The sequence below is a fragment of the Vespa crabro genome, chromosome 25 (assembly GCF_910589235.1).
Source record: "Vespa crabro chromosome 25, iyVesCrab1.2, whole genome shotgun sequence".
NCBI classification, from domain to species: domain Eukaryota; kingdom Metazoa; phylum Arthropoda; class Insecta; order Hymenoptera; family Vespidae; genus Vespa; species Vespa crabro.
Genome location: NC_060979.1, coordinates 1,272,427 through 1,288,669, shown reverse-complemented (window position 1 = coordinate 1,288,669; position 16,243 = coordinate 1,272,427). Strand labels below are relative to the sequence as shown.

Here is a 16,243-nt window from a genome sequence, read left to right as displayed (position 1 = left end):
ATTCCCTGATGTTAAAATAGAAATTTCCTTCCTTTATTAACCCTCAGCGCTTCGTTGGCTCCGCTATGGAGACATTTGTCATTTATTCCGTAATTCCGAAGGCTCCAGCTGTAGAGCAAAATGTTTTTAGCATTGTGATTACGCTTAAGATGCTACGTTATCGTCGATTTTGGCAATTGTTATCTTTAGTTAAAACGTGCTAAATCTATACGATTAATTACGATTAAACCATTTTTAGACTTTTTCTATAGCTAGCGATAAATAAGGATGGGTAGAGTTGATCGAGCTGATCAATATGCCACTAGTTATTGCTTTTTGAGAAAATCGCTTAAGTGGTGATGGGAATTCATACATTCTCTATAAAACTGTAGAGCACAATAAAAATGTGAAAGCATTGACGCAGTTACAGTATAGAACAATTTTAATCGATCAATTCGTAGGAGATTTTTGTCACGATAGAACAAGTGTTTCTACATCAATTTCTGAAATCAGACTAAACGGAAAATAATTCACATAATGAGAAAAGATGCAAAGAGGGATTGCATTGTGTACTCTAAAAGGAAACAAATGGATGACAGACGTCAACCAAGTGATTACTGTGACACTTGCCCAAGTAAACCCAGAATGCACATGGAAGATTTTTTCCAAAGATATTACACCACGGTGAATTACAAAATTTTTAATTTATCTTTTATTTACAATAGGAAAATGCATGTTTATAAAATAAATAAAATCAAATGGATTCACAAGGACGTGTAATCTTTTCCGCTCAAAATAAGACTTCCTTTAGCTCAGGCGCTCCGCTCCAAAAATATGCCGGGAGTTGTTGGTAGGCAATACTCGCGTGCAACGCTAAGTGTTAATAATAAGACACTATAGAGTGTAACTAACAGAGATATTAATCCATAATATAATAGTTCATCAATTGATATGATATATCCCTACTTTGTTTCTTGCGATAAGATAAAAATAATTTCAAACACAATTTAAAAGGAAAATAAAACTTATATACAGTTTCTACTTAAACGATGTACTCTGTCGTACAAAAAAATAATTCTTTTGTCATATTTACGATCAATTCGTAGAACAATAGCTTAGAGCGTTTTACGATATTCCAATAATAAATATAATTTTTAAAAATAATATCTTTTTTATTAGTCAACTTCATAAAATTTGTACAATCAGTATTCGCTCTGTTAATGAAAGATATTAGAAAAAAATTAATTTTATATATCGCATTTATTTGATGGTAACAGTATTTCTGAATCCTGATATATAACAAATACGTAAATAAATCAATTAAATTATGTAATATTTTATATTATATAAGCATCTTATATATATATATATATATATATATATATATAAACTAAAAACAAAACTAAACTAAACAAACAAAACTAAAAAAAGTCGAAAGCATAGAAAAATACCTCCCTATTATTTTGTATTTGACAACGATGTACTTGATAACGATAATAGTACTCTTTCGAAAAAAAAAAAGGAAAAAAACTGAACTAATAATGAACTCGTAAAAAAATATAAAACTTTTTCTCTCAATGTGCAAAGATTTTCGCAAAGAATTGATATAAGATAACATTGACATTAACAAATCGTGTTTACTTATGTTATTTCAATTTGTGAAAAGGAACAGTATAAAATATTGCAAAAGCTTTGTTTATCGTATTTAAACGCGTTCGCTTTATTATAAAAAAAAAAAAAAATAAAATAAAATAAAAAAATAAAAAATACTTTTGTTACTTTTCAGATTTTTATTACAACTTTACTATTACAAAAATTTCAACCATGACGGAACTGACGGTGAAGAATTTTTCAATGAATTATACTCGAACGATTTCCGAACGATTGTTGAAATAAATTGTAATGAATTGAAAAGTGATAATTTATCGAAAGATTAAGACTTTTATGAAACTGATATTAAATCACGAAAACGATAGAATTTTTAATTTATTTGAATTGTTTCACTTTCACGTTTAATTACGAAATAATAGCCGATGACATGAGATAACTTTTGCGTAAAACTGCCAGTCAACAATGTTTTAATAATAAGAATAATTAGGATAATTACCGAAATAATTGCTTTTCAAAAATGAACTCGATCCTCTTCAAGTTTTTTTACTCTTGCCGATCATCATATGTATTGCAATATTATATGATGTTAAGTAGACAAGAATTGTCTCTCCTATGAGTAATGATTTTTTATACACTGATAAATATAATAAACAATATAAAATAATACTAACGCGTCGAGTATTCGCATTTCTTTCCGAACAAATGCGTCAACTTCGAGAAGCAAAATAATACTGCGAGAGAATGAAATGAGGAAGTGCCTGCACACGCAATGTGCATGTCCTTCGTGAAAGAAAGAAAATAATCGACAATGTAAGAAGTAAATGACAAATAATAACATAATAGCTAAAAATAAACATCCGTTCAATTGTATACGTACAAATTGGACGTAAAAGAGAAAAAATAATAGTCTATAGATATTGATATGAATTATTGTTATGGGAAAGAAAAAAAGAAAAAAAAAAAAAAAATTTTCTGCCATTTCGATAGAATTTTTACAATTGTATCTTTACGTTTATCATTCTAAAAATTTATTTATTTAAAAGGAGTACTTAGAATACTTGATTGAAATAATGGGCATGGTATTGAAGTCAGTTGAGATTAGTGAGTCATAAGAGGTATTAGTATGACTTCGAAGAACGTCGAGTGGTATTTCGAAAATGAGTACTATGCTTACAATTTTCGATTTTTTAAATTAATTCGGCATTTGTTATTATGAAACATCATTAAAGTATCTGGTTTACGTTTGTTTTTTAAACTTTATTATAACCGTAAGATTATTTTCGCAGGTATGTCATAATCTGATTCTAGCTTATAATGATTTATGATTAAAAAAATTAGCTCGATTATGATTTAGCTAGATTTATGTATCAATGAATATCCAATTATTAAATATCAATAACAACTGATTGGGCTTTAGATTTATTTACTCTTCACGTCAGAACTGAAGGTAGATCCGATCATCAAAATAATGAAAATTGTCTTACCTTGTTTATCTTACGCATCCTGTTATTACAACTTATTTTTGAATGCTGCAATTGTCGGTACTAATTTGACTAAATCAATTCATTCAAATTAAAAATGACAAACACGCATGATTGACAAAAATCAATGAAACTTTCAGATGAAGAAAATTTTATATAACATTAAATGCGATTGGGATAAACTGGCGAACAAGCTGGAATTAATGATCTTAAAAAGATACGGGAATCGTAGCAGACTATGTACAATAATAATCGCAAGTAAAAAAAAAAAAGAAAAGAAAAAAGAAAAAAGAAAAAAGAAAAAAGATATACTATTATTCGAATAATATAATTAAGTGCTTTTATTCTTTCAGTTGCTTTTTATCTGTATATTACCTTTTTAATGTTACCATCGGTTGTATGTATTCTTACGTATATTTTTGGTGTCATCAATGAAACTGAATTAGTGTTGCTAATTCGTAATGATTATTTTTCGAATGAACGAAAATGCATTATTATTTGGCATTTTTTTCTAATGCGCATTATTAACTATCATATGCACGGTAAGAATTGCCTACAGTTCTATGTTCGTATCAATTGTACAGCATGCCTGCGCACTATTTGATACCGTCGCGTAAGTAATTAATTGATAAGACGAAATAAATATTTCCGATTAAAAGTTTTCTTTTTCTTTTCTTCTTGTCTAATTTATATAATATTTTCTTTTTTTTATTTTTCATAGTTGGATGATAGAGAAACCATTTAAAAATAACCAACATAATTTCTATCGTGTTTCTATAAGGAAATTTCCAATATTTCAGGAGTACGAGTGGATCATTAATGTCATAAAATTCTATGATAACGCCATCAAGTTTGTATTCAATTTTGAACTTTTTCTAATTTGTACATACAAGTGTTAATTACTAATAATAATATTATATATCTTTCGTTATTTTCAATCTCCAAGTTTTGTCAACTTAATAATATTGTTTTATGGGAAAATTTTTCTGTTCATTGTATTTTTCTGGGTGTTTATTATAATCGTTGATTATCTTTACGTAAGTAATACATTTACAAAAGATATTTAATGAGTTGTTCGGAAAGTAATTTCGTTTTTTTTTTGTGAAAATAAAAGACAATTTTTGTATAATGAACGAATATTTTATTAAATTATATATTGGGCATTCTGGTCCAATACCTTTTGCCATCTTTCTGGTAGTAGCATGATTCCACGCTCATAAAATTTTTGGTCTTTGCTGGCAAAAAATTGATCGAGGTGGTTTTTGACTTCCTCATTTAAAGTGAAGGTTTTAGCGTCTAAAAAATTTTGCAGTAACCGGAACAAATAATAAACCGAAGGTGCCAGATCTGGAGAATATGGTGGGTGTGGCATTGTATCCCATTCAAGCTGTAAAAGCTTTTGGCGAGTGACCAAACTTGTATGAGATCTCGCATTATCTTGGAGGAACACTATACCTTTTCTGTTGATTAATTCTGGCCTTTTCTGTTGAAGTGCATCATTCAGTTTGTCCAGCTGATGACAGTAGACTTCCGAATTAATTGTTGTTTTATCCGGTAAAATCTCAAAGAAATAAAAACGATTCCTTTAAAATCCCACCAAACAGACAGCATCACCTATTGATGAATATTGACTTTGGAAATGCTTTGAGCCGGTTCATCTTTTTTGCTCCATGATCTCTTGAGTTTGACATTGTTATATACAACCCATTTTTCGTCCCCAGTAATGATGCGCTTCAAAAATGGATCATTTTCGTGACGTTTGAGAAGCTAATCACAGACGTCAACGCTAAAACACAAATTTCTCTCCGTAAGAACATGGGAAATCCATATACCAAGCTTCGAGGTTAAACCCAGACCTTTCAAGTGGTCATAAACAGTTGAATTTGATAAATTCAACCTCTCACTGATCTCACGTGTTGTTATTCGCCGATTTGCATCAACTAATGCCTTTATCGTGTCTTTATCAGCTTCAACCGGCCTTCCAGAACGTGGTGCATCTTCGACATCAAAATTGCCGGATCAAAATTTTGCAAACCAGTTCTGCCATTGTCATACTGTCAATACATCTCCATACACATCAGTTAATTTCTTTCTGGCTTAAACAGCATTTTTACCTTTTCTCTAGTAAAAAAGTAAAATATGACGAAAATGCTGTTTGTTGCTCTTCATATTTAAACTATTACTGAATCAATGGTATTATTTAAAAAATGTATTGGATCGAGATGTTTACCCCAATTATGTATTTATTTCACTATACGTCGCATCGCCGGTGGCATCCACGGCACTATACCCAAATCGAGGCCGGTCATCGGTGACCCCAACGATATTCAATGTGTTAATTGAACAAATCTGCTTAAAACTCGAGAAAAATAAAGAAATAAAAATAAAAAACTACCTATAAAATGAATGACATTTTTACCCAAAAATCAGATGTTAATTATAACGTCTCTTTTAATCAATTACCATAAAAAGCGTTACAAAATCAACAGTAAAATAACGTCCCTTAAAATAAAAATATTAAATAAAAATTATTTTTTATTTTCGTTAAGACGGGCTGAATCCGGCGGTACTGCAATACCGGCTCAACCCCCGGCAGAGGCGGAGCAAGCCCCGGCCTTCCGCCAAGTTCCAAAAATCTAGCTAATATTCTGGCTGCTCTATGAGCAGCGTATCAGATATTAAGCTGATAAGAACAGATACTACACTTTGATCTTAGCCATAGGCCGAGAAGCGATAAAGAAAATCATTCAAAATCATTATAATAAGCATCTTAATGTCGGAAAATGATAACGAGAAGAATGCGACACCTTGCGGCAACTTCGTCAGTTAATTGCATTTTGAAAGAACGCTCATAGCGCTGATCGCCAATAAGATCACATTTTTAATATATCTGTAAGAGATAAAGGATAGTAATTAATTATATTTTTTAAATAGAACGTTAAAAAGAACATATGAAAAATAATTTTATTTATTCGATAATTTGAAACTGCCACGATACTTCTACGTTATGTTTCACAAACAAAATCTAAACTTCACAGACGAAAAATAAAAGGGATCTTAATACATATAAACGTAATTTTCTTCATATTTTTATTTCTTAATTTTACAAAATTTCATTTTAAACGAGAGATATTTTTATTTAAGAAATATAATAGATTAAAGAGAAATAAATATAAATTTGTTTTATCTTCACTCATATATTCGTATCTTTTTGCAATAATTACGTTCAATATCATATGTTACCATTAAAATTGGAATTTTATTGTTTATTAGTTTTATTCTAGTAACATTAATGGTATCAATTTTTCTTTAGAAAAATTTTAAGAATTTGAAATTTTACGATTCAATAAAAAAATCTGTGAAATAAAACAAATATCAAATTGTTATGAAATATGTGAGGTTAGTTTCCTGTTGAAGTATAAAAGATATGAAAAATGAAGATTAAAAATACTTATGATTGAGATTTTTGGAAATTTTATTGTAAATATATATATATATATATATATATATATATATATATATATATACATATATAAATATATATATAAATATTTGTATTATTTCATAATAGTTCTCAGAATATACTTGATTGAACTGTCAATAAATGTTTTATAATATTATCATTTATATACACAAAGCATTTATCTACAAATTAGGATTTTGTAATAAAGGATACAATCCTTAACATCCAGATTTATTTCTCAAAATTGAAAATTTTTAATATTCTTTATATTTTAGGACCGTCGTTAATTATCTTTACATAAGTAAATAATATATTTATTTAAATAATTTTGATTTCTAATATTTGTGATGTCGTAATAAAGTAAACACGTAGAAATTTCTTTTTCAGTTATTTCAATTATTTTTTATTATTTTTTCTATGGTAAATATGAGTGAAGGATTGAAAAAATATAATAATATTATCGGACATACGTTTGTAATATATATTTATTATTATCTTGGATAAAAATTAATCAAAAATTAATCATCATATCGAAATATTTATAAAATTATAGGTATTGTCGTAAATATTTTTAATTAATTGACGATTAATTAAAGATTCGAATAAATAAATAAACGATTGATGATTAATTAATATTTCGAGATGTCAAATATCATTTTATTCATTATCGTTAAAAACGCAAAAAATGTTTACTCTTTTTAATAATGAAGAGCATAAGGCCATGCAATCTTTTAATGAAGGGAATAATCGTAATATCTCATTATCATATTTTTGTCACAGTATAAGATATTTTACAAATATAAATTATTATACTAATCAAAAGTTTGTATAATGATAAAAAAATCCTTCATTCTAGTTAATGCGAAGAACATTTTCATGCGCTATGATATTTTATAATTCGTTTGATTTTTGCCGAAGAAAATAATAAATAATAAATAATAAATAAATTAATTAAAAAATAATAAATAATAAATGACGATTATTTTACATCATACAAATATGCAATAGATAATTTGTGTTGTAAAACTAGTAAACATAAACAAAAGATATGTGTACTTAATAATAATAATACTAATAAAAAATTTAAAACAAAAAAAAAGAATAATCCTTTTTAGTTGCCACATTTACGTATTATTAACAATCATGTAAATTATTAAGATATATACGTACATGTAGATATATGTACATATTTGTATATCATATACACCTACGTTTTAATTAAAGTATCTCGGTTGATTTAAAAATTAAAAAAAAAAGACTCTTTCATATTTCATATTTCGAAAGTTTAACATTTTAAAAATGTGCTCGTACATTTTTTTTTCAATAAAATTCGAAATATTTCGAATAATACGATCTTTTGTATGAAGAACTGGTTAAGCCAGTTTTAAAATGATCAACTAATAAAACTGATTGATCAGTATTTTTTTATTCTATTATATTCTAAATATACGAAATTATACTTATATCTGAACGTGAAGATATATATAAAATGAAAGTAATGTAATTGATTACAAATCAATAAAATTTTATTAGAATATATCCTCGAAAAGAAATCAGAAACAAAAAGATTATATCTTTTTTGTAAATCTAGATCAACGAGACATTTTTAAGGAAAAAAAAAATAATAATTGTTCAACGAATTATATTGAATAATCATCTATTCTTATTTACTCATAATTCAAGAAACGATAAACATTAAGCGTCAAGTATTGAAATTATTTCTTTTAAAATAAACGATGAAAGAATCATAAGTGAAAGGAACTGTGCGTATTTAAAATGCATATCTTTTGCAAAAAGGAATATAATAATGTACAATATAACGTTATACATTTTCTTGTTACAATTATATTTGAATAAAAACTGGACTATTACTACAATGGCGATATTATATACTTTCTTAATAATTTTATATGCTCAAAGAGCATAAGAATCAATATTAATTTCAGATTAGCTTATTCATGATGAAAGAAATAAAGATTCACTTTTTTCAAGAACAGATTTACAACATTTTTTTTTTTTAATTTATTTTTTATTGATTATTACAATAAAAATAGATATACGGATATACTATTTTCATTCAATGTAAAAAATACATTTTCGAGCAATTGAACTTGGTAAGTAATGTTCTAGGGTAATTTAATTTTAACAAGTAAAAAGAAAAATATATAACTATTAAAAATCTTGAAAAATTAAATTACTTTTGTTATAATTAATTATTTTTAAATATTTAAAAAAAAGTTCAAATAAAAAACAAATGAATTGTTTTTTCAAATATCCGTAAAACTAACGATAAGTATAATCACTAGAGTGATGTTGGCACATTTGAGAGGGACAAGGGCATTACCCAATCAGCGATCGTTAATGAAAATACAAACATCCAATCAGTGAAAGTGGCGTTGAGATCGTTCATTTTAAAATAGCAGTATTTTAAATAATTAAAAATTTCATAATAGAATTAGCAATAGGAAGATTCATAATAAAATACACAACAAAAATGAGAACAAAATATTTAAGAACATATAAAATATTATGAAATATAAGCGCGAAATTTGTTCGTTATTAAAATTTCTTAATTATATTGTATATATTGTCAGAAAAAAATATTTAGAAACTATATATATTTTTAGTGTACAACAGAGCTGCTGTACCATATAACTTAAAAGTCTTACAGATTTGTACTTGTTTGCAATGAATCGTACTTTGAACAAAACATTTACATTAATGAATCGCAGAAGGCAAGCTATATATATATATATGTGTGTGTGTGGCATGTAATACATGCATATGTTTCCTTACAAAAAATTATTTTTCTTATTGCTCCCTTTTCCACGTTTGGTGGAAGGTTTATCACTACTTTTTTTCTCTGTTTCTTTTTTATTTTTTGCCGTTGGCTTTTTTGCCTGTAACAGTAAATTTAATTATATAACTTCGGTTAATAATATACAGATACAAAAATGCGTATTCTATTAAAACAAAATACATAAAAAAGTAAAAAAAGAAAAAAATTTGTCTTTAAAAATACCTTAATCATTTTATCAGTATCAATGTTATCTTCCTCTTCATCTGAATTAATATCATCTACAAATTCTACATCTTCTTGCGAAGCTGCTACAGATTTTTTTGCTTTACTGTTATTAATAGTATAAGGTACACCACTAGATTTTTTATTATATGTTCTGGTAAATGATGCTAATACCTATATAACATTGTAATTGCATAAATATATATATATATATATATATATATATATATATATATATATAAAATGTATAATTTATAAATTAGTTTATTACTATTTATAACTATTTTATACTATTTATAAATTAGAAGCAATATACAAATATATAAATTCAATTTACCTTACTATCAACAGCTTGAAGTGAATTACGTTGTCCTGGCCACAAAGAAACTTCATTTAAGGAATCTAAATCCTCTCTGATATAAATTTTTAAACAATTAATTATATTAACACATATAATAACATAATTAACATATTAATTCATTTATACTTTCAGATTTCTATGTACAAATATGTATATATACAAATTTAAATGAAAAATAATAAATACCTTAATAAATGATAATGGTTCATAACATTAACCGCTTCATCTACTCCTTCAGTACCATTGTTAACCAAAGGTTTAATAATTGCATCTTTTATATGATTTAAATAATCTAAATTGATAGCTGCCTTATTCGCACCAGTACTTAAACGTGTGTGTACAGTAATCTCTTGCAATAATCTAAAATAATGAATTTATATATTACAATGAATATATCTATTAAAATTAAATAAAATAAATGATAAAATTAACCTATCAAATTTATTCTTTTTTGAGTTACACCCAAGCCAGGATGGAAAATTAATTTGATTTTTTATATCTCCGGACATCATATTACCAGGAATAACTGAAGAAAAACAAGCTTGAATTGGCAGAAGAGACCAAGCATTGTTACTTCGAATTTCTTTTTCTATATCATCTCCTAATGCTATACTCTCTGCAGCTTGTGCAACTCTTTCTAATAATTCAGTTCTAAAAATGTGCATACATATATTTATATATATATATATATGTAAAATAGAAATTAATCAAAAATAATATATTTTTTATACAAACTTTGGTGCTGCAGGTATAACTGAAAGATAATTTTCTTGCACAAACAATGATGCTATATTATAATCATGAAAGAAAAGATCACTTTTTTCATTAATACTCATATTTTTGTGTTCCTCAAAACTTAAAACCTTTTTCACTACGTCCCAAGGACCCAATTTTAAATCTTTATTTGGTTTACTCTCTGTCTTTGTTACATTATCAGATTTTTCATTTAATAATGATAAATGATTAATCACTTGACGAATATCTTGATTGGTTGATTCAATTAAACGATCGAGTTGTTCTGTTGATATTTTTATATTTTCTTTATAACATATTGACTTCATTGCTGCCTAAGAAAAAATTTTTAATTTAAATATAATATAGTATAATTATATTATATACATATATCTTTACTTCATACCCTGATTTGCTCTAATCTTGGTTTTTGAAATCTGAGATCAAATGTATAATTGGAGAGGGTTCTCATTTTTGGATTATTCCGGTCATTGCAAATACAAATTATTGGTACATCTGTAGATTTGATTAAGCTGACTAATTCCTGCAAACCTCCACGATCCTCATTACCAGCCATACCATCAACTTCATCCATTAATAATACATGTTTAACTTTTCCTTCTCCTTTTTGATCTAAATGATATTACATGGTAAATATAAAATTTAACTGTATTAAGAACAAAAAGAACAATGTAAAGAAAAAATACTTACTACTAAAGTAATTCTTTATTGTTGTATTCGATAGAATTTCAGAAACTTCTTCTTTTAAAAGTTTCTTGCTTCTTGTATCAGAAGCATTAAATTCTAACAGATCGAAACCTAATTCATTAGATACAACCTGAGCAGTAGTAGTTTTACCAATACCGGGTGGTCCAGATAATAGAGCAGCTTTGAAAAATGCTCCATCATCATTTTTTGCCCAGGGACCTCATAAAAGAAAATACAGTTAGATATTACAATTATATACAAATGTATAAATATTTGTATACATTTAAATAATAAAGAATAATCTTACTAGGTTTGGTATGTTTTTTAGTTCCATTTTGATTTTTATGCCAATTTAATAACCAAGTATATAACTTCTTCGCAGAACTTTTATCCCCTTGTTGTCCTAATATTTGTTTCATAGTTTTCGGTCTATATTTATCAACTAATACTTCACAATTCTCCGTTATTATAGCATTCTATATAATCCAAAAGAATTAATAATATTAAAATATTTATATTAAAATAAATAAATAATATAAACATTGTATTGTTACTTACATTTGCTACTTTAGTATCTAATTTCGTTACTGAAGACTGTGTATGTTTTACATGTTTTTCTGTTTCTTTAACAGATTCTGCTGTTTCCTCTACAGATTTTGTTGTTTCTTTCACAGTTTTCGTTGTTTCCTTCACAGGTATCGTTGTTTCTTTCACAAGTTCCACTGTACTTTTTATAGGTTCCATTGTTTCTTTCACATTTTTCTGTGGTTTTGATATTGCAGAGGGTTCAACCTTTGACATTGGTTTTTCTTTTGATTTTGCACGCTTTGATTGCTTTACATCTTCAGCTTTTCCTTTAGGTCTTGTTCTTATAAATTCCAACAAGTCATCTTCAGATATTTTCTTTATCTTTAACTCATTGGCCTTAAAAATGTGAATGGATTTTTAATTATAGTAAAAGAAATTAATATTTTTTAAAATAAACACATTTGGATACCTTTGCCATCTTTGCAGGTCCATATTCTTCTCCTACTATCAGATAATCTGTATTTTTTGATACTTGATGCAAGATACGACCACCATATTTTGTAATTAATTCTTTAGCTTCATTATCTTCTAACGAATCCAAAACACCTGTTATTACAAAACTTAGACCTGCTAAGCAATATTCTGCGCCCTTCAATTAATATTATTATATTATTTATTATCTCTGAAGACTACATAAAGGGTATTTGTATAGGTGTATATAATAGTAACATTTTCATTTATTTCAATAATATTATTATTATCTATATCCAAATTTAATAATTAAAAAGTATTATTATAGTATATATTAAAAGTATATAAAAGTATATTATTTACCTGTGGAACTTCCTTAGAACCAGGATTTCTTGCACCACCTCTTTGAAGATATTTCTGATATAATATTGAATTTTGTTTTTTCATTTGAATCCTTTCTTCATATTCATCTGACATTGAACTATTAGCATTCTCTTTTTTCAATCTTTTAGGTTCAATTTCTATCGCAGAAGTATGTTTAGTACGTTTCAATGATTTTTTAGAAGAATTTTTTATTCTTTTATCAATATTATGTTCTACATTGGTTAAAGAAAATTCTTTATTACTAGAAGATTTATCTTTTTGTTTTATATCTTCTTTTTTATAAGATATTTCATCATCAACAGACATATTATGCTTCTTCTCTTTATTTGAAGTATTACTTTTTTCACTTTCTATCTGATCATCTATCTTATTATCTTTTTTATCTTTCTTATCGTCTTCTTTGTTTTCATATTCTAATATAAAATATAGATAAATGTAGAATTTATTTTAATAAAATTATTAAAAGTGTACAAAATATGTGTATGTATATACATTTCTTACCATTTTCTTTGACACCTTGTAAATATTCTTTTTCAATTATTGTTGTATCTAACTTGCTCAATGTAAACTCAAACTCGTCATCTAAATGAGTTTTAGCTTCCTGTAAATCAATTATGTTTACAACGTCATCATTTTACATGCTTTTGTAATGTAATACAAAATTTACCTTTGTCTTTGGCTTCTTTTTCACTCTTGGCATTGTTTCTCGTGTCACTGATGTTTTACTAAACATTTCTGCTGGCGAAATTGTGCTTACCGGTTTATTTGTTATATGAGATACATTTTGTGTATCATTAATCAATTGGACTTCAGCCTTTTCATTTTTAGTATTTGACACTATTTGAACTTCATCATCAGAATCAGATAAAAGATGATGCTTGTTAATTTTCTTTGTCAACTGAAAAAAAAAATAATTTAATTAGTCCAATTAATAAAATAAGCAACAAAATAAATCAACTATTAATGAAATAATCATCTCATATAAGTTCCCAATGATTGTCATTCAAATATTGATTTTTTTTTTTTTTTATGATAGAGTTAACCGTGGAGTTGTATAAACAGCTGAATAAACAGCTCTATCACAGAATGTATATTAATGATATTAGTATATCAAGACAAGAAAATGTACTATCATAGAATAATAAAGATATAAATTCTTTTTAATGTCATTTAATAGTTATCAAAGTATCTTTTGAAGAAATAAATATAAATCAAAGACATTCTCATTCTTCATCTGCAACATAAATCTATATGATTTTCAAATAAAGAACTGCAAGATAAAGAAGAAAGCTATTATAATAATTATGTTATTTTGTTTTAAAAAATTATTTAGCGGAAAGCCACTATTTTGGTATATCGTTTTATAAGAATATCTAACGGAGAGCTACTATAGTGAAATATAATGCACAAAGGATGATAAAAAAAAAATACAACCTTGGTACGTTTTACCACAGCACATGATTTTGTGTCCTCTTCGTCAGATGAGATTATTGCTCTTTTTTTCTTTTTGACAGTAGATTTAACCGTAGATTTATCCGTAGATTTATCCGTAGATTTATCCGTAGATTGATTTGTAGGTTTTTTAGTAGTACAAGTAAAATAAGATCGTATATCCTAAAAAAGTGAAAACAAATTAATAGTATTTAAAATCAGACATTAATAATAAAAATATAACATAACCTATCATAGTCGGCATAATTATAAATCTATTATGAAATAACAAATAGACTTACACGTGGCATTGTTAACAGTTAATATATAAGATGAACAAAATATTCAGTCTTATAATTACATGTATTTTTAATAAAAAAAAAAACAAACAAAAATCTAATTATAATTCAACAAATCATTATAAACTGCCCAACATGAATTTCGACGAAATTCTATTCAAAAAAAAAAAAATACAAATACGGTAGTATTTTAACGAGACGTATTATTGGTTAAAGGAAGGATCGGCTAGTATCAGTAATAAAAAAAAATTATATTATAAGTCCAACTAAATTGAATTAATTATAATAAAAAAGAAAACAAAATGTTATATATGTTTCTTGAAAAATTAAATTTACTTTTACAAAAGGTTTATTATATCTATAATATTCCTTTAACAATTTAGTCGTTAAAATATGTTAGGTTATGGTTTTATTTTCTATTATTTTCGTTCTCCAATGGATAAGTCGACACGACAGTAGATTGGTTAATTTGACGCACCAATAGGAACACTTTATTATTTCAGCGTCACTAGCGCCATTGCTTTTTTTTTTTTTTAGTTTTTTGCTGAATTTTTTCTTCGTTAGAATGTAATCATTAAAAATATAGAAATAATCAGATATTTATTGTTGTGCTTTGTTTATTAATTAATAAGAAAAAGAAATAACAAGACGAATAACTGTGATTTTCAAGTGAAGATGAAAACATTATCGTGAATTAAGAGATAACCTAAAATATCTCTGACCTATAGTGGATATACAAAACCTTTTTTTTATTTTATCTAAATACAAATATTTCAAAAAGTACAGAAAATTTAATTTTTCAATGATTTGTGAATGATAAAAAATGAAGCAAGAAGTACATAAATTATAATAAAAATCTATACTGATTGTATCCTATGTATTCACAGGTATTATTTTGTTTACATAAGATCTTTAATATAAAATATTTTATTCCAGTGTTCTGTAATAAAAAAAGAAAAAATAAGTACATTAAAATGCATTATGCGAGAATAAGAAATAATAATAAATTACACAATAATAAATTCTTTTTATTAGTAGGTTTATATTAATTATAACATAAGCTATGTAGAGTAATAGTTTTCTACAATATAATAATACTTGAAATGGTCAATTTCATTTCATTTGATAATTATAATAAATTCATATTTTACCTAAATAACAATAATGTATATGTACTCATTCATTAGCTTTGTACTCCTTTCTTAATAATTTATACATTGTTTTATACATTGTTTGTTTATACATTGTTTGTTTTCTCTTTTTAACTTCTTGTATTTTAATTATAATTACCTATTTCTATTATTTTATTTTATGTTTTTATTGCTTGAAATAAAAATCTATTATGATTAAATAAAATCATCTTTATTATATAATAACTTTTAAATTGATATATCTTTGAATATTTAACTATTATTGATTGGAATAATTAATTTTTTTTTATAAATTTTAATGTCTTAATTAAACATTTTGTTTATTTTTTCTTTATTTTATTTCTTTTATTTCTTTTTTTATTTTATATTATATTCCTGTTATAATTATAAAATCCGAAATTCTGATGTCATTGCATTTTTCTTATAAGATTTTTTCAGTGAACTGTATTTTATATTCATAAAATATTTAGATGAAATATAATATATATATTCAATAATTCGTATAGGTTATAAAAGTAATAATATTGTATATACAATCAGTATATATAACAATTGTTCATTAATCCTTTATAATCCAATTTCAAAGAACAATTTCGTACAACAAAATTATATAATATTATAA

The 16,243-nt window shown here is 25.6% G+C and overlaps 1 protein-coding gene and 1 non-coding gene across 2 annotated transcripts; both read right to left on the bottom strand.

Annotated features, from left to right (window-relative positions):
- Positions 1-5,615: 5,615 nt before the first annotated feature.
- LOC124432560 lies at positions 5,616-5,806 on the bottom strand. Its single transcript, XR_006944301.1, has one exon. It is a non-coding gene; the product is annotated as a U2 spliceosomal RNA (small nuclear RNA).
- Positions 5,807-9,086: 3,280 nt separating this feature from the next.
- LOC124432447 (replication factor C subunit 1) lies at positions 9,087-14,625 on the bottom strand. Its single transcript, XM_046981430.1, has 16 exons — positions 14,474-14,625; positions 14,175-14,354; positions 13,408-13,638; positions 13,242-13,341; positions 12,720-13,153; positions 12,355-12,534; positions 11,916-12,281; positions 11,665-11,833; positions 11,361-11,576; positions 11,056-11,282; positions 10,653-10,984; positions 10,350-10,568; positions 10,104-10,277; positions 9,894-9,969; positions 9,557-9,730; positions 9,087-9,434 (listed from the first exon to the last, which is right to left on the bottom strand). Exons 1-16 carry the CDS (start codon positions 14,480-14,482, stop codon positions 9,327-9,329), a joined length of 3,195 nt encoding a protein of 1,064 aa, XP_046837386.1. The 5' UTR covers positions 14,483-14,625; the 3' UTR covers positions 9,087-9,326.
- Positions 14,626-16,243: the final 1,618 nt, after the last annotated feature.